At 42.4% G+C, this 27,712-nt stretch overlaps 1 protein-coding gene across 5 annotated transcripts; it reads left to right on the top strand.

Annotated features, from left to right (window-relative positions):
- Nucleotides 1–383: 383 nt before the first annotated feature.
- On the top strand, nt 384–26,287 carry KIF23 (kinesin family member 23). 5 transcript variants are annotated; one of them, XM_054041464.1, is made up of 24 exons: nt 384–557; nt 3,854–3,920; nt 5,152–5,280; nt 6,195–6,300; nt 7,591–7,727; nt 8,091–8,200; nt 11,428–11,598; nt 12,673–12,714; nt 13,149–13,261; nt 13,397–13,518; nt 14,015–14,117; nt 14,494–14,573; nt 14,661–14,780; nt 15,308–15,467; nt 16,138–16,305; nt 16,975–17,132; nt 17,562–17,735; nt 18,337–18,516; nt 18,904–19,212; nt 21,368–21,598; nt 22,730–22,812; nt 23,153–23,234; nt 23,357–23,427; nt 25,426–26,287. In XM_054041464.1, the coding sequence occupies exons 1-24, from the start codon at nt 547–549 to the stop codon at nt 25,439–25,441; spliced, it is 2,943 nt and encodes a 980-aa protein (XP_053897439.1). In that variant the 5' UTR covers nt 384–546; the 3' UTR covers nt 25,442–26,287. The 5 variants fall into 5 exon arrangements, with proteins under 5 accessions (XP_053897439.1, XP_053897436.1, XP_053897440.1 ...); XM_054041461.1 differs by having other exon boundaries at nt 3,851–3,920; XM_054041465.1 differs by lacking the exon at nt 12,673–12,714 and having other exon boundaries at nt 3,851–3,920.
- The last annotated feature ends 1,425 nt before the right edge of the window (nt 26,288–27,712 follow it).

Here is a 27,712-nt window from a genome sequence, read left to right as displayed (position 1 = left end):
CCGAGGTCCCGAGTCTATAGGGACAGCCCCAGTATTGGGGGCTGGTGTTTTCATATGGGCTCCTATTACCCCCCCCCCAATGTCCTGATTTTTCACACTTGCTGTCTGGTCACCCTGGGGTCTGCCGGCCCCGCGCCGGCCCGGCCCCGCGGAGTCCCCGCTCCGCTGCCCAGGCCCCTCTGGGACCCGGCCGCCTCCGCTCGGGCCTTGGCCACCCACCTGGAGCCGGGGCGGTATTGTCCTCGTCTCCATGGTGACGACGCGTGTCCGTGACGCTCCGGCGCGCAATACGCGTTGCGTGGCGACGCTCGCCGAACGGCGCGCTCTGATTGGCCGGATTTGAATCACAGCAGCGCGCGGGCCGCTGGGAGCGGAGGGAAAGTTCAAATCGAACGATCACTCAGTGAGAGAGACCGAGACCCTCCGGCCAGCACCGCCCAGCCCGCGACAGAGCGGCCCCGCCCGGCCACCGTCCCGGGACCCGACCCGACCCCAGCCCGCCCGGCCACCGTCCCGAGAGCGGCCCCGCAGCCAGGGAGCGGCACCATGAAGGCGTCGTGAGTATGGGGCAGGCCCCGCGCGGGACCCCCCCCAGGCCCGGCCCGGGCTCTCTCCCCGCCGGGGGCCTCGGGTCACCGCCCTCCCCCGGCCAGCCCGGCGGGTAGAAATGCCCCAGCGAGGCCGGGGGGTTGAGCCGCTCGCCGAGGGGGAGGCGCGTGGGGGGGGCCCCCTCTGGGGTCTTGCATGGAGAAAGTCCCCCCCTGTCCACCCTCTCCCCGGGCAAGGGTCCCGCGTTGGAGGGGGCCGAGCACCGGGCCTGAGAAATCCCCCCCCCCCCGGGTGCTGGGACCGGCACAACTCCAGCAGCGCTGCCGCCAGTGACGACCCGCTCAGCGCCATGCGGGCAGCGTGGTGATCGGGGGGGGCGGGCAGCCCCCCCCATCAAGAGGGGTTCGGCCCCTGCCTTGTGTGCTCTTAGGCCTTGCCGTGGTGCGAGCGAGACACAGAGTCCCTCACCCACCGTGTCTCTAGTATGAGGCTTGTTCGTGGGTTGGCCCCAGGGCAGGTCTAGCCTAGAAATGTCAGCTGACCTGTGTTAGGTCGACGTACAGCCCTCTCAGTGATGACTGCAGGGGTTCATGTCCAGGCTACCCTCCTTTTGTCCGTGGTGCACATCCTCACCAGCCGCGCGTCTACTGACTTAACGGGCAGCGTGGGGGGCTGAGAGCCTGGGCTGTCAGCCCCACACTCAGCTCCCCCGGGGCCAGGAGCCCGGCTTGCTTCTCAGGCTAGGTCTACACTACCTGCCTGAATCCGCGGGTAGAAATCGACCTCTCGGGGATTGATTTATCGCGTCCCATCGGGACGCGACAATCGATCCCCAAATCGACGCTCTTACTCCACCAGTGGAGGTGGGAGTAAGCGCCGTCGACAGGAAGCCACAGAGGTCGATTTTGCCGCCGTCCCTACAGTCGGGTAAGTTGGCTGCGATACGTCGAATTCAGCTACGCTATTCACGGAGCTGAATTTGCGTATCTTAAATCAACCCCCCCCACCCCCCCGGTAGTGTAGATGTAGCCTCAGTTTCATGGCTCCTGCGTGAATGACAGCCAACAGCAGCTGTAAGTAACGCAGTGTCTACACAGACTACTAGTTGCCCTAACTACACCGACATAAGCCCTACACCTCTCGTGGAGTTATAATGTCAGTGTAGTAGGGCACTTACATTGGCGGGAGCAAGGCTGGACTGTGTACACTGACATAATTAGGTCAACATAAACTGCCTTATGTTGACCTAACTGTAGTGTAGACCAAGCCTTAGGGTATGTCTACACTACCCGCCGTATCGGCGGGCAGCGATCGATCCAGCTGGGATCGATTTATCGTGTCTAGTCTAGATGCGATAAATCGACCCCTGAGTGCTCTCCCGTTGACTCCTGTACTCCACCGCTGCAGAAGGCGCAGGTAGAGTCGATGGCGAGGGGCAGCAGTCGACTCACCGCAGTGAAGACACTACGATGAGTAGGTCTAAGTACGTCAACTTCAGCTACGTTATTCACGTAGCTGAAGTTGTGTAACTTAAATCGATCCCTCCCCCTAGTATAGACCAGGCCTTAGAGTAACAAGATGGGTGAGATATTATCTTTTACTGGGGCAGCTTCTATTGGTGTGAGAGACAAGCTTTCCAGCTACACAGAGATCTTCATCTGATCTGGGAAAAGTACTTAGAATGTCGCAACTAAATATATTATGGAACAGATTGTTTATCGTAAGTAGTTACACGTTGTAAGGGACCATTCAAGGTGAAGTGGCCGTTAACACCACTTTTGTCATAAGACAAAAATGGGGTTAGTGAGTTACAGATTGCAGTAATAAGCCATAAGTCCAGTATCCTTATTAAAAAGCAACAGAGAGTCCGGTGGCGCCTTTAAGACTAACAGATGTATTGGAGCATAAGCTTTCGTGGGTGAATACCCACTTCATCAGATGCATCTTATTTTAAGATTGCGATTTTTAGTGTCTAGCAAAGTTATGAATTTAAACTCCCAGACTTGTCTTAGAAGGCGTTGTGCCGGTTTCCTTTGAGGATGAGGACTAAGAGATATGGAGTGATTGTATTGTGAATAATGTTTGCCCTTGGGTGGTATAGTGTGTTTGTTTCTTATCTTTTTTTGGTATGTCATTTGAGAGTGTAGTGATTGTCTGTTTTTGCCCACATAATTTTTATTGGGGGCTTTTAGTGCACTGGATTAGGTACATCACATGTTGTGATAGGCATGTGTAGGACCCATGGATCTTGAAAGGTTTGATGCGGGGTTATTGATGTTAATAACAGTGGAGATATGTCTGCAGGTTTTGCATCTGTCATTCTGGCAGGTTCTGTTACTGTTTTGAGTTGGTGAGCCCTGGTCTGTGGGTAACTTACTTGTGATGATGAGGTTGGGGGTTGTTTGAAGACCAGAAGGAGGGGGTTCTGAACATATTTTTATTTATTAATTTCTCTGTTGTTAGGCTTGGCAGAATTTGATATGATATATATCATATCTGCCAAAATATATAATGTTTATTTTTAAGCGTTTTTTATCTAGATTTTCACAATTGCAGGAAATTATGGGGAACTGGTCAGACAATAATTATTTAATGACAGAAGTTGATTCAAAAGGTTAAAGCTTTATACTGTTAAAACACATTGTCAACATCACATGTCAAAGTATACATAGTAAATAGTCTTAAATAAAACAGTTTTCAGGCAGCATTTTTTTCTTTGCCTATCTGTAAATTTTGATGATTATCGATGGAAGTATTTTTTTAGTCTGTGTTTATGATTAAATTGATATTTATTGACACTTATCGATTACAAAATCTAATCTGTCCAAGTTTAGTAGTTATGTTATATCTGGTGGGGAGGTGTAGCAGGAAGTTCAGTTTCCCGTGTGTGCTTGCAGAGTTATAATAAATCCCTGTTTAAGTAAGTATTGCAGTACAATGCTGACCTCTCCTATTTTACCTCAGGTAAAAGTAAAATGCCTTGTCTTCACTGTGTCTGTACCTTGGTATAGCTCTCGTGTTTTTTTACCCTGAGATAAGAATCAAAAACAAAAGCCTTCAACAGTGAATACAAGGCCTTAGGAGCGAGCATATGACTTGCCATTTTGGAGCAATGGTGTCCTGTTTCTATAAGTGACCAATGTTTTCCTAAAGAGATGTAGGTAGATCATTGCTGTTGGAAAGTTAGTCTAAAAGATTGTTGGGGAGAGGCAAGTTAATGTTCTTTAGGTAGAACTATGCTAATCAATATATGTATCGTGTGACTGGATGACAAGTCTAACTTTCAGTTCTTTATTTTCAGTAGAACTAAAACTCCTAGAAAACCAGTGCTAAAGAAGTCATCCAACACAAGTCTGAAAGATCCAGTTGGGGTAAGGTGTCTTGCTTTCCACTCTTGCTCTTTTTGCGGTCTACTGGAAAGCAATCCTGCTGTAGCTTTGAGAGGCTAATTTCTATGATTAACTTTCTACTAGGACTGTGGGCTCCTTGGTTTGTGTGTGCCTGACATAATGCTGATGAGGTGAAAGCAGCCCCTACCTCCCCTCCTGTTGTTCAGGCTTATTTTTACTTGTGCTGAAGTCTTTTTGGAATCCACTTGTTGCGATCAGGCTTATGCATTTCTAATCCATTTCTTCAGTGTTTTTCTGCTTGTTTTCTGGTGAGTCTGTGGTTCTGGGGAATGAATGGGGAGGAAAGCCATGTAGTGGCAGAGACTATTCCCTCAATTTTCCTCTTCTTCCCCATCCCCAGCAGAGTTACTCCCCTCTCCTCTTTCACTGATGCGGTGGCTCAAGGTCCTGAGTTATAACTTTACTTCTTGCCAACAAGGGTTGTATGGGATCATAAGAATCTGTCAGTGGCACTCCTGGGTTGACGGGAGGCACTTGACAGGCAGGCCTTTTCCCACGCGGGCAGTGTGTGCTCCAGAATCGAAATGTGGGACTCCTGTGTGGTAATTTAGAGTAGAAAGATTTTCAAGGAGAGCGCGGTCAGTGTACAGTGGCAAGTGACAGAAGTAGACACAAATCTGTTAAAATTGCGACTTTGTTAATCTGCTAATGACACTGGACAATTTTTTTTTGTCTTAAAATTCTCCTGTCACTGCCATAGTAGGAATTTCTCTGAAGAGAAGCAGCCAGGGAATTTCTTATGTGGCTCTCTTTTGGGGTAAATCATGTGTACTTTCAAGTACATATGATCTGCTACATAATTATAAGATGCTGAAATAAAACGATTCCTTTGGTGACTTTAAAGTAGAACAAATACAGCATGAAGTACACGGCAAAAATATCAGCAGGTGGGAATGGTTGGCTAATGTAGATTCAATTGACCAAATGTCTAAGGTGCGTGGAAACTGTAGTGGCAAACGTCAAAATGTTAAGTATCTACAAAAACAACAAGGAGTCTGGTGGCACCTTAAAGACTAACAGATTTATTTGGGCATAAGCTTATGCCCAGACTCCTTGTTGTCAAAATGTTAATTTCACTTGACTGTGTCCAAAAAAACCAAAACAACTGAACAAGAGTAGACTGGCTTGGTGGTGGTGGTGGTGGTGGTGGTGTTACTTTTTATTCTAAGAAAACTTACTTCTGTTCCATCAGGTGTACTGCAGGGTGCGTCCCCTAAGTGTTCAGGATCAGGAGTGTTGCATAGAAGTGATCAGTGAAACAACCATTCAGATTCATCCTCCTGATGGCTACAGAATATTCCGGAATGGGGAATACAGGGAGGTAGAGTACTTTTTAAGACTAGCAGTAGAAACAAATTTTAAATGGGCAAGTTGATAACTAATGCTCATGCTGACTTTGTCCAGCAAACTTTGGACTTAATCTGTTTATCATACGCTTGCCATACAGCTCGTATATCAATCTACAGAGGGCTGGCGTCTAAAATTTGTATTTCACTTTTTTGTAAACTGTTTGATTAAACTATGTATTTATTCTCATACTAAGTTCTTAATTTACAGTTAAATGGCTTAAACTCAATCGCTAAAAATCAGGGAACTAACCAATTAACATCCACAATAACTTCAACTTGCATGCCTTTAATTCCCAAACATAATGTTAACATACTACCAAGGGCCTGATCTAATGCTCATTGGAGTCAGTGGAAAGAATCCCTCTGACTTCAATGCATGTTGAAACAGGCTTCAGCTCTGCAGCTCCACAACACGCTCCCCTTCAGTTCCGTCATGGGACCACACACTGTGCACACATCCAGTTCCTCATCCTCCTACTCAAACACAATTCTAACCTCTTATTATCTTGGGGGAAGGAAGGTGGCTTTTTCTTCTGTCTGGAATGTGCTAGGAACTTCCTGAACACACCCAAAGGCCCAACAAGCATGTATTCTAACTTAAAAAAGATGACAGGCAGAGAGGAACAACATGGTGGTGATTGGTATGTCCTGATACTACCGCATGTGTTTAAGTATAATGTGGTTGTCTTTAGTATTAGACTTTACCAGAATTTGAATGGTACTCTGTGTGCAGCCCTATACATATATGTAATCTGATTGTCTATATGAAATCTTACACTACAGAATCTACTTTGCCCTTTTGCTAGGCTAGTGAAAAGCAGAGTTTTAGTTATGCAGAGAGAGATCTAAAAAACAGATTTACATCAGTGTTTTTTCTTTTCTCCAGACGCAGTATACGTTTAAGGAAGTATTTGGAACTCTTGTCACTCAGAAAGCACTCTTTGATGTTGTGGCTAGACCTCTAGTAGAAGATCTCATTCGTGGGAAAAATGGTATGCAGCTGTTTTGTATTTAACATGCTGTAGTGGCACTGCATAGCTAAAACCAAAATGGTTTTTTTTTACTCGTTTGGTTGCCTTTCTCCTGGAATTTTATTTTATTTTTTTTAACCACTGTTAAGGCTGTTCAAAACTTAAGGATACTTATTTTCTTCAGCTTTACTTCGCTTATTCTGGCACTCCCCCAAATTGCCAAGGTTTCTCAGTTTGTCTGCTGAAAACAAGTCTTCAAAATGTTCCTATTTTCATGAAAGAATAGGACTGCTTCCTTGTAACAAAGTGCAAAGAACCCTCCCACCCCGGCCTCCAATTCTAAATTACTCCTGTTTCAGATGCGTACAAGATATTTATATTGAGGCTTAATTTTCTTGCATACCAATCAACTGTAGAGGCTTTTCTCTACAAAACAATGACATTGTATCATTTTGGTAAATAGCCTAGAGTCTTGATTGGCAAGCAGTTTGACCTAATAGGTCTCCTGAATCCCAGTCCAGTGCTCTATCTATGTTCTACTTTGGGTTCAGCCACCGGCCTGCTGGGTGACCTTGGGAAGTCACTCCCCCACTCCATGCCTCAGTTTCCTCGCCTGTAAAATGGGGATAATGATGCCATTATCATTCTCTTTCTTTGAAAAGAGCTTTGAGATCTACCAATGAGAAGTACTATTAAAGAGTTAGATGGTGGTGGTGATTGGCTCATGTGAACTATCAAAAACTGTCTGATACCATGAGGCCAGGTTCTTCAGGTCCATCTGGCTGCTGTATCTGAAGCTCTTCAGAGCAGAATAAAAACAAACAAGCTTCCCGCAGTCAGGTTTTAAATGACGGTCAAAATGGCTGCCTTCACTCTCCTTTCTAAATGTACTTAACCAGAAAGGGGGGACTCTGAGCAGCTAGAGTTTATTAAAAACGGATTGTTTCCAGTACTTTCTTGAGGTCTGTCCACTAGCACCAGCTAGCCTTATCCTGAGTGGCATTACAGTGTGCTGGGGAAATGTCTTCACACTGGCTGGCCCAGTCCTACTATCTGGGCAGTCACTGCTCTAAAGACATGCAGCTGTGGTCTTTCCTCCTTTGGACTAATTCTTTCCTTTCCCACGCCAGGGATGGTACCAACATGTCTTGAGTATTAGTGCCAACTCTTCCAAATGAGGACGTCTCTCCCCCCCCCCCCCCCCCCCGCCTCTGTCTTTATTGGATAGGATCAAGTGACCGTTCAAGTTGAACGTTTTCTAGTTAATAAGGTCCAATTAGGAATATTTAACTGTAACTGTTTTACTCCTAGGTCTCCTTTTCACCTATGGTGTGACAGGTAGTGGGAAAACACACACAATGACAGGTTCTCCTGGTGATGGAGGACTTCTTCCCCGGTGCTTAGACATGATCTTCAACAGCATAGGACCATTTCAGGCCAAGCGATTTGTGAGTTGCTTTGCTTTAAGTCTTAAGAGAAACTTTCCCAGTATAGCCTAAAACACTGTTCCAAATAGTTATTCTCTGTTCCAAATAGTCAAATTGTAAGAGTAACCTTACAGTCCTTCGAAATAAATTAATCTAACAAAACATCTGCATACGAAACAGAGCCTGGTTGAAAAGGAGAATGACCGACTACAGGATGGCATTTCAATGAAATGAAGTAGTTTGGTCTGACTATCCCAGAGATCATTAGTCATATTTTCACTCTTATCGTGCTGACATTTTTATCCCCACTAACCCTCGCCACAACCTGTCATTTCCAGTGTTTAAGATCATCACATGACAGCTAACTCCATTTGCTGCCCTCAGGTTTTTAAACTTGATGACAAGAACGGTGTGGATGTGCAGTGTGAAGTTGATGCTTTGTTAGAGCGTCAGAAAAGAGATGCCATGCCAATTCCAAAGACTCCGTCTGGCAAGTAAGTAGAATGAAATAATGTATTAATACATATGTATCAAATGTTGTAGCTGTGTCGGTCCCAGGATATTAGAGAGACAAGGTGGGGGAGGCAATATCTTTTATTGAACCAACCTCTGTTGGGTAGAGAAAGAAGCTTTTGAGCTACACAGCCCTGCTCTTCAGGTCTGGGAAAGGTAGTCAGAGTGTCACAGCTAAATACAAGGAGGAACAGATTGTTTAGAATAAGTAATTAATAGGGCTGTCAAGCGATTAAAAAATTAATTGCACTATTAAACAAAATAGATGACCGTTTATTTAAATATTTTTGCATGTTTTCTACATTTTCAAATATATTGATTTCAATTATAACACAGAATACAAAGTGTACAGTGCTCACTTTATATTTATTTTTATAACAAATATTTGCACTGTAAAAAACAAAAGAAATAGCAATTTTCAATTCACCTAATACAAGTACTGTAGCGCAATCTCTTTATCATGAAAGTTGAAGGTACAAATGTAAAATTATGTACAAAAAATAACACTTTTTTTATTTTTGAATGCAATGTAAAACTTTAGAGCCTACAAGTCCGCTCGGTCCTATTTCTTGTTCAGCCAGTCGCTCAGACAAACAGTTTGTTTACATTTGTAGGAGATAATGCTGTCCGCTTCTTGTTCACAATGTCACCTGAAAGTGAGAACAGGCGTTCTCATGGCACTGTTGTAGCCGGCGTTGCAAGATATTTACCTGCCAGATGCGCTAAAGAGTCGTATGTCCCATCATGCTTCAACCACCATTCCAGAGGACATGCGTCCATGCTGATGATGGGTTCTACTCGATAACAGTCCAAAGCAGTGCGGACCGATGCATGTTCATTTTCATCTTCTGAGTCAGATACCACCAGCAGAAGGTTGATTTTTCTTTTCTGGTGGTTCAAGTTCTGTAGTTTCCACACTGGAGTGCTGCTCTTTTAAGATTTCTGAAAGCATGTTCCACACCTCATCCCTCTCAGATTTTGGAAGGCACTTCAGATTCTTAAATCTTGGGTTGAGTGCTGTAGCTATCTTCACATCAGTACCTTCTTTGCATTTTGTCAAATCTGCAGCAAAGGTGTTCTTAAAATGAACATGTGCCGAGTCATCATCCGGGACTACTATAACATAACATGAAATATATGGCAAAATGTGGGTAAAATAGAGCCAGAGACATACAATTCTCCCCAAGGAGTTCAGTCACAAATCTAATTAATGCATTTTTTTTTTTTTTTTTAACGAGCATCATCAGCATAGAAGTATGTCCTCTGGAATGGTGGTGAAAGCATGAAGGGGCATATGAATGTTTAGCATATCTGGCACGTAAATACCTTGCAATGCTGTCTACAAAAGACTCGTGCCAATGCCTAGTCTCACTTTCTGGTGACATTGTAAATAAGTGGGCAGCATTATCTCCGGTAAATGTAAACAAACTTGTTTGTCTTAGCGATTGGTTGAACGAGAAGTAGACTGAGTGGACTTGTAGGTTCTACAGTTTTACATTGTTTTGTTTTTTAGTGCAGTTATGTAAGTTGCACTTTCACGATAAAGAAATTGCACTACAGTACTTGAGGTGAATTGAAAAATACTGTTTCTTTTATCATTTTTACAGTGCAAATATTTATAATCAAAAATAATGTGAGCAGTGTATACTTTGTATTCTGTGTTGTAATTCAAATCAATGTATATGAAAATGTAAAAAAAAAAAAATCCAAAAATATTTAATGTCAATTGGTATATTATTTAACAGTGTGAATAAAACCACAATTAATTGTAATTAATTTTTGTGAGTTAATCGCGTGAGTTAACTGCAATTAATTGACAGCCCTAGAAATTAACACATTGTAAGAGACCATTCAAGGTAAAGTGGCCCTTTAACACTTCTCCATGCATGGGGGTTGGGGTGGGGGGAGAGAAACTGGCAGGAAGTGGGCTGTAGCCCATGAAAGCTTATGTTTAAATAAATGTGTTAGTCACTAAGGTGCCACAAGTACTCCTGTTCTTTTTGCAGATACAGACTAACACGGCTGCTACTGTGAAACCTGTCACTATGCAAGATTATAGACTGTTGTAATAAGCCATAAATCCAGTGTCTCTGTTCAGTCTATGATTTTTAGTATCTAGAAAAGTTATGCATTTAAGCTCCCAGGCTATTTTTGATGGTATTGTGCAGGTTTCCTTTGAGGATGAGGACTGGAACGTCCGATACAGAGGTGAAAAGTGTTCACCCCCAGGTGATGTGGTGTTTCTGGCTTCTCATTTTTCTCTGAGAGTTTATGTAGCTGTGACACTCGGAGTACATTTCCCAGACCTGAAGAAGAGCTCTGTGTAATCTCGTAAATTTGTCTATGAAAGAGATTACCTCACTTACCTTGTCTCTATTGATACATGTCCTTCTAAAACTTGAGTTTTGATGACTTAGACGCCCTTCATGAACACTTCTCACCACTTTCAGGGAGCGTTAATATATCACTCTTCCTTTATCTTCTGGTGAGATAAAGATAGTCTAGTCAACATTTAAAGCTGAGTACTTGCAGGCAGGCAACCTAGGTTCTGTTCTTTGCAATATGATTCGTAGCATTACTTTGGTTAAGTCACTTAAACTGTCTGTGCTTTAGTCTTTCCTGTTACTAAAAGGTATGTTAAATTAAAAGTGTTTGAGTTTAATGAATGGAAGATGCTATAAGAACAAGGTATGAATGAGCTCTGCATAGGGCTGACTAACTGTAACTGCTTGGTAATTGACTAGGTAACACAACTACATCTGAACATTTTATATCACAATATATAGTAATAAACGTGACTCTACTTAAGCTTTTTACTGCTTTCACGAGTGCTTTAGATCTTTCTGGAGAACTGGATGCCTGGCATCAGTGTTCAATGTGGGCATTTTTGGCACTTCAGTTACATACCCGTGGCTAGCCAATGACTGGTTAAGGGGCTATTTAATTGCGGTGTAGACATTTTGGCTCAGGCTGCATTCCAAGCTCTGGGACCCTCGCAGGGTACTAGAGCCTGGGCTCCAGCCCAGGCCTGAAAACATCTACACTGCATTTGAATGGTGCCTTAGCCTGAGCTAAGGGTTTTAATTGCAGTGTAGACGTACCCTTGCTGTGCTGCTTTCAATATAGCTTCGAATTCTAGAGTACATGTGATGAGTTCTCAGCTTGTCACAGATGCTGTATTTCAATAATGTCATACATGTTTTAACAGACGACAAATAGATCCAGAATTTGCTGATATGATCAGTGTACGAGATCATTGCAAAGTGGAAGAGGTTGAAGAGGACAATGTCTACAGTGTATTTGTCTCGTATATTGAAATCTACAATAATTACATATATGATCTGTTGGAGGAAATTCCCTTCGATCCAATAAAACCAAAGTAAGTGTTTCTTTTAATGTGCCTCTTTGAGTGATTATCACCTGTCCAGGTTGTAATTAATATTGGGTTACCTCGAGACATGCTCACAACCCCACCACTTTTGTCTTGAGTCCAAACGAGATTACTCAAGAAAGGAATATTGGGTACAGGGGTGTGGATACAAGACTGTGAACCAGACCGTTATATCTGACTTTGCCTTGTGCAAGTCTGCCTCAACCTCATCTGAAAAACGGGGACTTGCTGTGATGTAGTGTGGAGCTGGCTTGTTTAAGTTTCTACAGCAGGGCCTAAAACTGCAGAATAGGTGTCTTGTTGCTGGCGCTAAATTGTAACATGCTCTAGAGGGAATGTCAAAAGAGGAACTTAAGTTTCAGTTATATTGGCACAGGCTCTTGGAACCTGCAGGACTCCCAAACCTGTTCATGCTGTCTGACAAACAGCACGCAACTGATGATTACAACTTGCAATCTATACTACAACTTAGCTGCCATTCCTACTCCTGTTTCCAAAGAAACTGATACTGGCGTGGGGAACGTGACTCACTGTTAATCAGCTTTACACTCCATTGAAACAGGAACAGAAATGCTAGGTGTCAGTCTGAAACGCTGGCTTTTGGAGGCAGCCTCTGGATGAGCTGCCTCTAAACTTTTGTCTTGTCTCCACATTAACTCTCTGCTTTGTGCTTCTGTTTAAATGGATCTAAAATTAAGGTTCTACCAAATAGCTACTGGTGTACAAATATCTTTGTGAAACTTGACGCACTTATGGCAGAACAATTAATGCACACAGATTTGCCATGACTCTGGCCTGAGGTCTTTGGATCTAATCTTTTTGGATTCCTTCTCTGAATAGGGTCCACAAACCAATAGAACATATTGGCTTTGTCATGAGGTTGTAAGAGGAGAGCTACACTTATTTTGTTTAACCTCTTGTTAAGCTCTCGCTAGAGGATCACCATCTTGTTGAACATTTCCATAAATTGGTCTTAACTTTTACATGATTTCCCGTTGTGCAAACTACAATGATTAAAATGTTAGGTGGTTGCTGTAATATTTTACCCTATTCCTTCGATAGGTGGAACAGTTCCAACACTCCTGTGCAGAATGGTGATTTTATGTATGTGCCCAGCATATTGTCCCTTCTATTAAAATTGGAGACGCTGAATTTATTGTATGGTGTTGCTGTAAATAAATTCCGACCCCATCTCTTTCTCTGCTTCTCTAGCAAATTCAGAATAATGCTGTTTAAATCTGTTACATGCTTCTGTATGAGCTTATGCATGAAGGAGAGTAGCAGTAGTCCTCCAGCCTCCTAGTGCCTACTATGCATTGCAATTAAATGTGGCTTAAGCAATAACGGAAGTGTAACTAATCCTGCCTAAATATTTCCCCATGCATTTGTATTGGCTCTCCGTCCTGTTGGTGTGGGAGAATGTTTGTTTGATATCTGTGTTCAGGTTGAATTTGATCCTTTAAACATAAGAATTTGCATGGTGCTTCTTTTAAAAGCCTTGCTGTCTGTCAGCTTGATCTAAACCATGCTCTTTGCAGACCTCCACAATCCAAAGTACTCCGTGAGGACCAGAATCACAACATGTATGTTATAGGATGCACCGAAGTAGAGGTAAAATCTACTGAAGAAGCTTTTGAAGTTTTTTGGAGAGGTAAGAAATGTTCAGAAGTAGTGGTCACTTTAACCATGTAGATCCCTTCATGTACAATAGAAACCCTGTGGCATGAAGACCTGCATGACCGCTGCAGATCTGCCATTCAGATTATAAGACTCTCTTGTTTAACAGGTCAAAAGAAGAGGCGGATTGCTAACACTCAGCTGAATCGCGAATCTAGTCGTTCTCACAGTGTGTTCATGATTAAGTTGGCTCAGGCGCCACTGGATGCGGATGGAGATAATGTTCTGCAGGTGAAATTCAGAGGCTAATTATTTAAGAGCACAATGGGGGTGTGGGAAGGGCGGAGACCTGTCTGGGACATTCTAATTACTAGTTTCCAGGTGCACTTTTTAAATGTCTCCTAAGTCAAAGCTCCCTCTGTCAAGGTGAGCGTTAACGAAATTAGCAAAGCTTGTTGGTCTCTTGCTCTTTGTCTTGGCTACTCTTACGCAAAAGCTAAGCCTATAGAAATTGGGAGAGGTTTTGGGAAAGGCGTTTCTAGTTTGAGGCTGCCTGAGATGGAATATGAATCCTGGGTTCCAGAACCAGGAATGCTAGAGCACTAAACCATTAGGAGCTCCTAGCCTCTCCCATAATTATAAGAGAGATCCTCAATTCTCACTCTAACCTTTAAGTATTAACTTACAACAGTTATGTAAGGCTTAAGTCCCATGTAATTTTATTTCTTCCCCTATATTGGGAAAGTGTTGCAAATGGCGTTAAACATTTAATTTTTTTCTTGAACAGGAGAGAGAACAAATAACTTTAAGCCAGATGTCCTTGGTTGATTTAGCTGGAAGTGAGAGAACGAATAGGACAAAAGCTGAAGGAAACAGACTACGGGAAGCAGGTACATAGTTGGTTTGGTGTCTGTTGCTTATATGCTCATAGGCAACTATTTGTGGACTAGAAAGCTGGTCGTATGGTAATGCCTCCTGGCTCAAGATAAATATCCTGGGAAAATCCTGGTGGGGGTGTCTCTTTGTTCTATTAGGTCAAATGACTCTCTTAAATCCCCTTGTCTGGAAAGCTGGACACCACTCATTGTAGCATTTACTTGTTGTCTTAATGTAACTAGAAAAGGCTTTAGATATTCCTAATCTAGTCAGAGTAGTTTATCCCCCAAACAATGCTATTTTAGGCATAAACTGGTCACTAATTTTGGAGTATTGTAACGGAGGGGCAACATCCAACTGAGTGCTTAACCCTAGCTCTGTTTCTTTCAGGTAATATTAACCAGTCACTTATGACATTAAGAACATGTATTGAAGTTCTACGGGAGAACCAAATGTATGGAACCAACAAGGTATACAACAACCCACCTCCTTACTGTCTTCTAACCTGTCAAGACTTTTGCTTGAGAATGTGGTTAGATTTTTTTCAATTTTTTTAGATGGTCCCTTATCGAGACTCCAAATTAACCCACCTGTTCAAGAACTACTTTGATGGAGAAGGAAAAGTGCGTATGATCGTGTGCGTTAACCCCAAGGCCGAGGACTATGAGGAGAGCTTGGTAACTTGCATGTGATTTCCCCTCTTTCTCCTTCTCCCCTCCCCACCCCTCCCCCCCGCGCATCCCATCCCCACTAAATGGATGAAATGAATACGAAGAGATAGAAAATATAAAGGGGAGGGAATCTCTCACAAGGAACAAAACTGAAACTTTAAAGGGAAACCCACAACAGTCACACTCCCTACTCCTAGAAATGGCATGAAGAATACTATAACTGAAAGAAGTCACATTTCTTCTAGGCATTAACTGTTTGCCAGCACTCTGTATAGTCACTTTCACTGTTTCCCTTGTTGGCAGCATTGCAGGGGGGGCGGGAGAGAGATGTGCACACGCCCCTGTAAGACCACTAGGGAAACTGGGCGGAGCTGTAGTATTTGGAACTACCTGTAACTTGGTTTTTTAAAAGCCATCTCAATTTGATAATGTCCTTTTTAATATGTATCTTAGTACTTGCGAGTTCACACTGTGGCTAAAGGTTGTGGTAACTAAATACAGCGTATCTAAAACTGAATATTGTTCTATCATAGCAAGTCATGCGATTTGCAGAAATGACCCAAGAAGTTGAAGTTGCGAGACCTGTTGATAAACCACTTTTTGGCTTAACCCCCGGACGCCGATTTAGAAACCAGGCCTTTAAGGATGAACTCTCACGAAAACTTGAGATTCGAGGTGGCCCAATCAGCGGAGGTAAAACCTGGAATGATGTTACATGATTTCATAGCCCAGACTTATTAGTCCAGTCTGACTAATAGAAAAGACATTACAAGAAAACAAAAATCTCTTACATAATCTATAACTTAACCTATACAATAAAGTCATAAGTATATCTGTTACCTTGGGTTTATACTGCAGGGTATAAATTATAATGAATACAGTTGGTTTTAGTGCACATATTACTAGTTGCAAGGTAAATCTTTAATATAGTGATAACAGATTTAAATTAACTTTCCCCTACCCTGTCCCTTGGGGGAGGTCATGGATATAGAAATACAGCAATATTTGGACAAAGAAATAATTTTTAAACAGGATAAAAAAAGTTATGCTCAAAGGACTTCTAATTTCTCTCTCAAATTTCCAAGCTTCCCTCTACGCCTACCTTTTGTTTATAACTTCTCTTATTGAAACACTTATTATATGCAGCAATGTCACATTCAAACCCTTCTTTTGGTACAGTTGTGCCTGATCAGCTACCATCTAGGTGGTGGAAACTTCCTGATTAAAATGTTCAGGCGTTTATATTTCCAAAATGCTTTGGGGTGAGAGGGAGTGAGTGTGTGGCTTCAGTCTGTGCCCTGTAATACTGAAGTGTTTTTAGAATAGCTTGCTGTCATGGATTGTCTGCTTTCAATCCTTACAGAAACAGAAGAACAATCTGTTACAGAAATGCTTCTGCAGAACTTCCCTCCGTTACCATCATGTGAACTATTGGACGTGAATGACGACCAAACCCTTCCTAGGCTGATTGAAGTCCTTGAGAAACGCCACAGAATGCGGCAGATGCTGTCAGAAGAGTTTACCAAAAATGGTGAGCATTGATTCTCCATGTGAAACCATTCCTCTGCTAATCTAATACATGAAAGACAGTTGGGTAAAGCATTTGGAGTAAAATAGCCGTATCTTCTATCCCAGTAGGCATGTGGCAGAACATATCTTTGTTCACCTAAATTTGCGAGTGATGCTTCAAAAACTTCATTGCGGTTTGATGTAATCAGACTTTTGGCAGGGTTGTGTCAGCAAGCAAATAAGACCATCTTCATATTTCAAGCTAGCTGAGAAGAGGCAGAAGTTGATCTAGTTCAGGCGTAGGCAACCTATGGCACGCGTGCCGAAGGCGGCATGCGAGCTGGTTTTCAGTGCCACTCACCCTGCCCGGGTCCTGGCCACTGGTCCGGGGGGCTCTGCATTTTAATTTAATTTTAAATGAAGCTGCTTTTTTACATTTTTAAAACCTTATTTACTTTACATACAACAATAGTTTAGTTATATATTATAGACATCTAGAAAGAGAGCTTCTAAAAACGTTAAAATGTATTACTGGCACGCAAAACCTTAAATCAGAGTGAATAAATGAAGACTTGGCACACCACTTCTGAAAGGTTGCCGACCCCTGATCTAGTTTAATGTTTTGGGGCGGGAGTGCAAAGATTCTCCCTAAGTGGATTTATATGGATTACAATGTCTGAATTTGTTCCAGTACTCGCATTTAAAACTATGCTGCAAGAATTTGATAGCAGCATTGTATCCAAGGAAAACTACGCTCAAGGAAAACTCACGGAAAAGGAGAAAATGATAGCAGGACAGAAAATGGAGATTGAACGACTGGAAAAGAAAACTAAAACATTAGAGTACAAGGTTTGTTCTTGCATAATTTGAAATTACTCAGTTCTTAGGCACAAAACTTATACCCTACTTAGCAAATGGCAAATTTTTAATTCAAAGCCAGAAGCTTTTCCACATAAGGTTCCACATTAGTTGTTATTTCTCTTATTTGGTGGGGCTATTACTCAAAATGTCTTGTTTTGGCTTTAGCATAGGTTACGGTTAAGTTTCTTTCAAGAAAAACAGAAATTGCTAAACGTGCTACAAATTTCTGAAATTGTCTTGAAATTTCAAAGGGATCTTACTGGAGTGTGTGTTTGTGTCTGTACTAAAATCGCGGGTTGTGTTCTAAAGCATCTTAAAATACGATTAGCTCCTTTGCTCTATTGTGCACCTCTTCAAGAAAATGCCTTGTGAGCAATTAATGTGAAATGTAAAAAATTGCTCTGGTCTTTTCTCCAGATTGAGATTTTAGAGAAAACGACTACAATTTATGAAGAAGACAAACGGAATTTGCAGCAAGAACTAGAAAGCAAGAGTCAGAAATTGCAGCGGCAGGCTTCTGATAAGCGTCGATTGGAAGCACGGTTGCAAGGCATGGTGACAGAGACAACAATGAAGTGGGAGAAGGAATGTGTAAGTACGCTAGCGTATCTGTTAGAAATGCTTCATGGAGCAATGGTGCTTGTACCAAGCTAAGGCTGAAGTTACTTTTTCTTTGTGTATCCAGTTTTGAGAGAGAGAAACCAGACCATCCACTCTCATCTTGAAATGTTGACAAGTGTGATCTTATGCTGAGGTAGAATTTTTCTAGAAGGGTATTGATGTGAACTTAGGGTTCTACTCTTCCTGTGGTACATTAGCAACAGCAAATTTTCTGCCAATTGTGAGTGTGTGTGTAGGGGGAAAAAATAGCTTCTGAGAAATCAACCTCCTATAATGATCCATTACCTGAACTAGAGACTTCGCTCATATTGTAGTGGCTATGTGTACTACGAAATGAATGTAATCACTTTTGTTCTTCAATTAGGACATTAACGATGTTAGATAGCTTTGAAAGTTGGCCAGGCCTAGTTTACGTAGTGAGTACTTTGACAAGTCTACATCTTGCCTGGAAAGACTTCATTCCATTTGAAATACACAGCTCTCCTCAATTCAATTTTCATCACGATAACATATGTTTGTATAATTTGGTCTTTATTTAAAACAATAGCCTTCACCCTGTTCTCACCTGCAGGAGCGCCGTGTGGCAGCAAAACAGCTGGAGATGCAGAACAAGCTCTGGGTCAAAGACGAGAAACTGAAGCAACTGAAAGCTATTGTTACTGAACCAAAGAATGAAAAACCAGAGAGGCCTTCACGGGAGAAGGACCGGGAGAAAGCTTTTCAGAGATCTGCGTCCCCGCCGCCAGCACCAGTATGTTGTATATGAATCTCTTTGTATGTCAGTGCAGAGACAAGCCAGTTTTATAAAGCTAAATGTGACTGATTATTTTTCTGTCTAATTGTTGGGAATGGGACACGAGAATGAGTATATGTTTTGGGCTCTACTAAATTCCTTAAGTTTTTCTTTTTTCCTCCAGTGTGTTGTCTCTGCATGCTCTTACCTTACACTTGACTAATTGAAAGAGTGCCCTGGCTTTTTAAAGCTGACCACGAAACACCTAATTATGTGAAGTACTTGCGTTGATTACTCTCTGCATGTATGCAAGTCCGCCATACAGGATGATTTCTGAGAAGTGTTCTACTTTGTTACCAGTTCAAAATTGTATGTGTTCACTAACGTCTCTCCCGTTTTCTTCAGTTTTCTAGTAACTATGTTACTCAAGGCCCTAGCAGCCAACCTCTCATGAGCCAGCCACAGCTGCATAGACGTTCTAACTCTTGTAGCAGTATTTCTGTGGCGTCCTGTATCTCGGAGTGGGAGCAGAAAATTCCTCCATACAGCAAACATACCATTGGCACACCTAAGGCAAGGAGTAGACAACAGGAACCAGAGCAAAATAGAAACTGTAATGTGTCAGACAGAAGGCGAGGGATGCACTGGACTGGAGTCATTGAGGTCCCCAGCCGTAGAGATGAGATAGAAATAGAAGAGGACCAATGCTGCAGGGTTAGTGCTACTCCTAGCAATGGTTACATGTAGCAGTGCTTGGTTGCCATGGCTCAGAAGATTACCATTCTCAAACAATTGCTAAGCTTACTGTGTTCTGCCATATGTGAGCTCACCCCTGAAATGGAATTGGACCCTATTTTACAAATTTTCTCCATGCTTGACTGCTGCCTCCAAGTTGTGTGTCACGGCACTTGCAAAACACAGTCTAATTTGATTTCTAAAGTCAGCGTATAAAAGCCCTTAAAGGAGTATGTCTGTCTGTCTGTCTGTCTCGTCAGTGTGTGTGTGTGTAGCTCTCTCCAGCAACAACAATTATAGTCAGTTTTTCTGACTATAAACCTCCTTGTGTCTCCATTTGTCTGTCTCTTAAACTTATTTGGCAGTCTGCAATTGCCAGAGTCATTTTGGGGCAGATTAAAGGTCTCATGAGCTGTTTGTGCAAATTTCATTTATCAGCTGGAAACTGTTTGGACAAGCAGTCTCGCTTGTAAAGAGCTGAGTCTGGGATTCATACAACCATTAAAATGTTCTTACTAAATTTGAATATTTGTAATAAAACTTGTGGTTTTACTTGCAGTTCTCATTCCATTTTAATTGGTCTAAGTGATTCTTCTGTGTACCAGTTCATCGCAAGGAGATGCTTGTCTTAACACTATATGCTTTATCATCACATTCTTGCTACAGGGGTTCAGGTAAAACTAATAGAGAAATACAAATATCAGATTATTCTGAGAGATGTTCGAAACAGGAGCAAAATCTCTATTACATTGTGAATCCATATCTTGGACTCCCTTAATTGTATTACACACTTGTTCATCAAAGTTCCTGTTAGAGACTTTTTGATGCAAGTGACATGCTTTCATACTAATGCCGTTCAAATTAAAAGTATATCTTAACCCCTGTTGGTAGCAAGTTAAGGAACATTGTCTACTGTCAAATACAGTGCACCCTTTTTTAAGGATCTAAACTCCTAAGGCAGCTTTTCAGAACTGTCTCAAAAAATTGCCAATGGAAAAATTAACACTTCACTCACCCATCCAAAAAAAAAAAAAAAAGGTTACTGTGGGTAGCTTTAGGTGAGCCTTGAAAGCTTCTATTTGCCCAAATCTTAATGTTGCTTTCTGCATCCTGGCAGCATGTAGTTTTTGATAAAAACATAGATGCTTGTAAACCGTTTTTGGGGCTACTGAGAAGAGACCTATCAAGAGGGTGCACTGTAAGCCTTGTACCTGTTGCTAAAATACAATGTAATCAATGCTCGAGTCTTGGAAGTGCAGTGCATGGGGGTTAGTATCCATGGAGCTGAGTTAGGTGGTCTTGCCACATGTCACTAGTAAAATGGATTTTCATTGGGTGTATATGTGTGACAGAAGTGTAAAATCTCCCCTTGCTATTTACAGCTGTTAGTTCTCCGAGCCTGATGGTAGAGGATCACTTACCCATACCAGTGGTCTTGCTAGTTTCATCTTTCTTCTCTTAAAACTGTGCCATTCTCTCAGCAATGTAAACTCTTGCATGATGGGAGAAAAAAGCTGAATTTGATGGGGACAGTGCACTGTGTGGCTGACTAGAGATCTTGTGTACGTTGGATGGGTCAAAATCTCACTCTGGAAAGGGGGACTAATGTCAAGCTTCTTCCTTCTCCACAGTATTTACCCAGTAATACAGTTAAGGTCTCTTATCTTTGAGTGACTACGCTGAAGTAGCACCTCCTAAAATCTGTGCCATTAATCTGCTCTCTTGATTACCTGAGAAACAGACCATTTGACCCAGGAATGTATCCATGGAAACTGTCTTACCTAACTGCTTTTTCAGGCCTCTTTAATATGTGTAGAACTCATAATTTGGCTGGACATTTGAGAGCTGCTGCAAAAAAGTTCAAATCCTTTTGTCTGAAGTTCTGGTTAAGGAATCCATCCAACTACGTCGAACTTAATTAAAACTGCAAAGAATATGAGTTGGCCCAAGTGTTGTTCTAATAGCGATTTTGTGTAAGTGTGTCAGTAATGGTTCCCTGCAGAATCAATGCTCATTAAAAGTTTAGAGATGAAATTTTGGGCTTCATCCAAATACATTTTAACCAGGCCTGAAAAACTGCACTTTAACTACTGATTATGCTTATTTCTTCTGGTTCCTTTTCCACTCTGATCAGACTGCACCTCCAGTTCGTCTCCGACACAGACGATCACGCTCAGCGGGGGAGAGATGGGTAGATCATAAGCCACCTTCTAATGTGCCCACTGAAACAGTCATGCAGCCCCATGTCCCCCATGCCATTACAGTAGCAGCTGCAAACGAAAAGGCACTAGCTAAGTGTGACAAGTACATGCTGACGCACCAGGAACTAGCTTCTGATGGGGAGATTGAAACTAAACTGATTAAGGTAAAGCAAATACCTTTGTGTTGTCAAATCATACTTAACTGATCCGGAGTTTCTGATCTTAGCTTGCATAAGGATGTGTTTGACTTAAAGTGCCTTTGTTGATTGTGATTTTGGAAATTGCATGTTTGGGTAGGAGACACTTCAGTTCCTGGAAAACATTTCTAAAGTAAGCTTACCATACTTGAATGTGCTCTTCTAGCTATTTGCATGCCAAGTTTCATCTGCATCAGTTTGATTAAAAAGAAATTGCACCTACCATAATGAAATGATCTTTTAGCCCATTATGTAAGACACCATCCATAATCCGTGGATGTGTCAAGCCTGTGACGGCCGCTGGCTTTCTGAAGCCTAGTTACGGAGGTTTGACCATCTTGTTTAAGTGATGTCGCTTAGTTCCTCTAGCAGCGTGAGCCAGTTCCCATCTTGCCGCAACAACAAAGCAGCAATATGAAATCTAACACTTTCAGAGTGCAGCTTCCAAGTGTTAGTCTGGCAAACATCTAAAGCAAGTTGGGATGCAGCATAGGCTTCGAGTGCCAGGGGGCTTTGCTAGTTTCACAAAAGATGTCTCTTCAGCCAGATGGCCGCTTTCAGCATGTTTCTTGGAAATGCCAATTGTTGTCACTTAAAAAATCCCCCAAAGAAACAGCATTGATTACTTCTTGTGGTGAACTTTAAACTGGATAAAACAGCTGCATTTTCCTTTAGCTCTGACACTACAGCATTGTCACTTTTTAAAATAAAATTCCTCCATGCTACCCCAAGGGCTTGTTGACCCCACTTATCCCAGGCTTTATCTGCCAACACAGTCCTGTCTAGACTGCCGAATGAAAGCATTGAAACTGGGCATTACTTAGTTGTGTTTGTAATCTGTGGCCTTAGGAATTTCTTGCCCCATTTTTGGGGGGCAGCTGACAACCTCTGGGTACATCATATGCTGATGGTTCACTCTAGTGCATGCTCAAGTGTTTGTGCTCTCTGGGTTGATCGATGAGCTTCCTTGAAAGAAATGGTAGTTATTGCAAATGCTGAGGTCACGTACTAGTTGGCCACAATTTACGTTTCTGTGCAAATGTAATATCCAAGTAATTCTATTAATTTGTAAGTAACTTGTTTGTTTCTTTCCCTCAGGGTGACGTTTACAGAACCAGAGGTGGTGGACAGGCAGTCCAGTTCACCGATATAGAGACTCTAAAACAAGAATCACCAACCGGGTCAGTCACATTTAATTTTATAATTGCAATAATGTCAAGAACTTAGTATCCCCAGAATGTGCACACAGCTCTAATTCCATCAATGGTCTGGTGAGAAACTTCAGAAGAATGAAGTTGCTGAGATTTTGAACTGGAAAATATATGTAAAACTGAGGTAAGGGTTTCTTGTAAATCCTTCAGCTACAGGTAGCTGCTGGGGTTTTGGGGTACTAAAAGCTATTCATCATCTCCAGATGAGTGAACGATCTCTAGGTAATGGCTTGTGCAGTCACTTGTTTGACAGTCTGTTGAGCTGCATACAGCAGTCTTCAGGACTAACTCGTGTCTCTGCCTCCTTCAGTCGAAAGCGAAGATCATCGCCTTCAAGTCCTACTCCACCAGAAGACGCTGCGGAATCTGAATGGACAGATGTAGAAACCAGAGTAAGTTACAAGTAGGCGGCCAGATTCTTACGTTGCTGTGAATCTGGAATAACGCCAGTAAGTCTGTCGTCTTTTTTGCTGGCTTTATGCAACAGCAGCGACTAATGCACGTGTCTTTCCAGTGTTCGGTAGCTGTGGAAATGAGGGCAGGATCCAATCTGGGACCTGGATATCAGCACCATGCTCAGCCCAAGTAGGTGTCACATTAACTTATCATAACTGGAGCTTCTGGCTTTCTTTCTCTCCATGCTCTTTGGCTGGAAAAATAGGATTCCCCTCAAGTCTTACCAGCTTTAAGGCAAGGATTGAGTCCTAAAATGTCAAGCCAGGTGGCGTTGCCACTTTATGCCTTTGTGGTTCCAGCCATGTACTCTTTCTCCTCTGCTGGTGTGAATGAGTTCTCTTGCTGACTCGGATTATCAAGTAGCAGTGACATGTCCCCGAGGGGACTACTGGAGACCACTAAATGCCATGGCAATTGGAATGACAAAGTGGCCTAAAATACAGAGATTGAAGCCAAATTTAGCATGACCAGTGACTTTTTTTGGGTGCCCAACTTGATAAGCCTGAAAGGAGCCTGACGTTCAGAGTTGGGCCGACTTTCTGAACATCAGTCCCATGTAAGACATCTCAAGCTGGGTCCCCAGAATCACTGGTCACACTTGGAACTCTTGACCTGAGGCGTGATAGTAAAATCTGACAGACACCTTATGTCTTCAGCGGCAGTTTGAGTGGGCCCACAAGCCTGTGCTGGAACACTGGCTGCCCTGACAGCTCAGAGATGGAGCAGTGTATCAGGGACAGAAGTGAAGAGAAGTGACTATATTATGCCCTGATTTCTTTGGCCATTCTACATCTAAGGTTGCAAAGGATTAAAGTAATCTCCATGCCTGTCAATGTTAGTAACACGCTGCAGTGCAAATGGGCATATCCGCGATCTCTGCTTGATGGCGGGAGGGGAGGATAATTTAAATACATTTTATTAGTTTACAAAAACTGTTTAAGGGACCTTAGAGGGGGATGGTGTTCAACAGTCTGATGGCAAAGTTGATGTAGTTCATATTAAATTCCAACTACCACTTGCCAGACTGGGTACTTAAAGCTTCTAACAGAGAAGCACAGGCCCTAGCCCTGAGGCTTCTTGGGGAGTTTTTGGGTAGCTCAGTCTCACCCCAGAGAGTTTGTGAATCTAAAGCTCCCATCTCGCTATACAAATAGAAACCTCACCTGATGTCATGTAGAAGTCCCCGGTTTCTAACACCAGAGTTCAAACAAACGATAGTTTAGACATGAAGCTTCATAAGCGGCAAGACTGGGACTCAAACACTTGCTGACAGAATAAGTGCTTATTAGGTCGTCTGGTAGCCTAGCTGCTGGAGAGCAGCGTTCACGTGCAGATTTGGCCTTTTGCAGATAGGTGCTGGCAGTGCTGTGGAAGTGATCCATTCCGCTCAGGGAAAGAAAGCTTGCAGTTTTACACGATGTTTACAGGCAGGAGAGAGGGCTTCAGAGGTAAAAAGGCTTTTCATGAAGCAAAAAGGGGATTGGGGGGTAGAAACGGATGGTGATCCCAGAATGACCAAACAACCTTCACAAATTTCAGGTCGAAATAGAGAGGCTAAACAACTGTAAGAAGCTATGGTATACACTGCTACAAGTGGGGAAACTTGTCTGTACAAGTCCAATAGCAGTGGTGGAATACATTTGAAATCGGACGCTTTGGGGAATGTCTAGTTGGAAGACTTGCGATTTTAGATCTGTTTACAAACATTTCCCTTGTAATCCTGCTATGGTATAAACTTTTCTTCAAAGCCCCCTTCTGTGTAATCTTGGGGCCTGATTGAAGTGGGTGGGAGCTTTGTCACTGCCTTTTAGAGAAGCAGGATCAAGTCTTCACTTTGCCAGTTGGGTCAGTCTTGCTGTTGTACTGTGTGTGTAGGCTGAACTCTATGCAAAAGCACATTGTGAACTTAACAGTTGTTGCTCCCTGATCTGATGCGTTGAATAAAATCCATAGCACAGTTGTATCACTGAACCAATTGATTGTCTTTCCATCACTATATACGCTTAAAACTTGTATTCGTACAACAGACTATGTAAATCTAAGTAACATTCTTGACCACTATTCTAGAAAGTTATGATGTGAGAATCAAAACTTTGAGCTGAGAGTGTTGTGTGTTTTTTATTTCAGGCGCAGAAAACCATGAGGTGGAATTCACTGTTGTACTGGAATACTGTTGACAAAATGGGGATTTTAATCAGTTCTTCAGAATTTGCTGCCAGTGAAGTCTTGGTAAATTTACTGCTATGCTAACGCTGCAGACTTGCATTTCATAACGGCCTATGCTGGACAGCGAGCAGCTAAGGGAAAGATTGTTTTTCACAATTCTGAGGAAATACATGTATCCAACGCATTTGTTTTTTGCCCTGCTGTGTATTATGGATCACTTTGAAGAGAGCCTTCTGTTTTGTGTGTGTGTGAACCTCCTTGATATTCTATATCTCCTGTAGACTGAATCGTGCAAGGCTTTCGCCTTGTGTTTTTGCCAGGTTTGCTTTTTATAGTGTAAAACTTTTTCAAGTTTGGTCACAATCCTTTGTATGGTTGTTTGTTTTTTTTAAAGAAAAATACACAATTGCTGCTATTTATTTAGCTGCAGTAATGCACTTTAGAAATATTTCTATGCCCATTCAGGTTTTTATTATACTTAGCAACAATTATTAATATGAGCTACCCATCAGAACAATTCTCCAATAAGAGATGGGACTTCATTGTTGCACTGACAGTGTTCTGTACATGTACAGTCGTCTTCTGAAAGTCATTTCAGTCTTCGAGCCAGCCTGATGACAGAAAGCAGGAATCCTGAAACCGTGCGTGCATAATGGTGAATTGGTGTCATATCTATTCAGTTCTGTGCAATGAGTAACTGTTCTCTGATGCTGATTACATCAGCAGATGTGGGGATGAAGGTAATATGCTCACTTGTTAGGTGACAATTCTATTTAGCATGGATCTGCAAATGTGTTAAAATAAATACTTTTATTCAATGGCTCTTACTCAGTGTAGACTTGTTAACTTTGGATAGCGTTTTACTTTTAGTGTATGTAATCTGGGCTTCCTCTCAGTGGAGATGTGAGGCCAGAATTTCAATACCATCTTGCACTGTCTGGTCTTTAAGAGCTCCCATGCCAAAAATATCCTGCAGTAATGGATCTTTGAAGTGGGGGTTTGGCACTCTTCGAAACTTTGACTAAGGGATTACAGTGAATTCCAATACGTTAAAAGCATCAGACAAGACCTTCGGGATTTTCTAAAGGCTCCCTTTCAAGGCAGCCAGTTCCACTTCAGTTTCTTGCCTTATCTTTTGATGAAAGAGTTGTCTTGCTTTAGACTTTGGACTAGAATAGGAAAAAGGTCTCTTTAGAGAGTATGTTGGCTAACATGTTTAAATAACTGTCAAAAATATGGCTTTTAAAAACAGGGTTTGACCACACCTAGTAAGCATGGTTTTAACTGCAATTTGTTTACCCTGGCTGCTAAATAGTGTTTTAAAAATATGCATATTTGTGTTCGCTAACACATTTGCTAAACATACCTCATTTCCTAGTCAACACTAGGCCTTAGTGTCTGAACCAAAAGTGTAATATGTAAACAAAAACCAGTGCTACAGATAGTGAGGACTCATGTCCAACTCTGGTAACCCCTCACCCACCCCCCACCCTTCCCCGGCTAATATTACAACTCTGATTCTTAGTGAGGCTTCATAATAATAAACCTCTCCCTGAGCAAAACTATAGACGTCAACACTCAGATGTTAGTGGCTGTTACCTGTAGCCTTGAGCAGACGGCAGAGCAGGTCACGTTTCAAAGCCCTTCCATCTTAGGCTGGGAAAACCAAAAATGAGGCCTTCAACCTCTCTGGGTCTGCCCGTGTAACACCGCAAACCCAGTTCCCATCCCACAATGGTGGAGCAGCCCCAAAGCACTGACTGGAGAAGAGCAAAAGTTGCTCTGCTTGTGAGGCAGCATTTGCAGGCTTCCAAGGGCAAACTGCCCTCCGTAGTCTCAGTCCTTGCACTCTGGGCTGGACTGATCTGCTACCACTGCCCACACCCGTGCGGCTGCAATTCCACAATTGGAAAAGTTGACCAGGAGTTGCAGGATTCCCCAGGTGATAAGGATGTGAGTGATCATCCCACATACAAAGCAGGCAGTCCAGGGGATCTGGAGTGTCTGCTCCTCCTTGGCTTGATATATTTATGAATAGGTTTATATGATGCGGCTGCCTGCCCTGGGACTGGACTCATTAAAAATGGGTTGAGGCACATTGAAACACTTTGCTCTTACAGAGGTCATGGGCAAATATGCAGCACCACTGTTTGCGTCATTACTTCTCCCATGACCCATTCAGGAATAGGGTGCAGGCCTTGTTGTAGGTCCTGATGCCTTTCTGTAACTTGTAGCTAAATACTAGAAG

The sequence above is a fragment of the Malaclemys terrapin genome, chromosome 10 (assembly GCF_027887155.1).
Source record: "Malaclemys terrapin pileata isolate rMalTer1 chromosome 10, rMalTer1.hap1, whole genome shotgun sequence".
Lineage (NCBI taxonomy): Eukaryota > Metazoa > Chordata > Testudines > Emydidae > Malaclemys > Malaclemys terrapin.
This window is presented reverse-complemented; position numbering and strand designations above follow the sequence as displayed.

What these genes read in the sequence shown, in the direction of transcription:
- KIF23 (XM_054041461.1), top strand. An exon ending in TGAAGTGGGAGAAGGAATGT is followed by an intron (nt 17,736 to 18,336) that starts GTAAGTACGCTA and finishes TCTCACCTGCAG; the next exon opens with GAGCGCCGTGTGGCAGCAAA. An exon ending in CGTCCCCGCCGCCAGCACCA is followed by an intron (nt 18,517 to 18,903) that starts GTATGTTGTATA and finishes CGTTTTCTTCAG; the next exon opens with TTTTCTAGTAACTATGTTAC.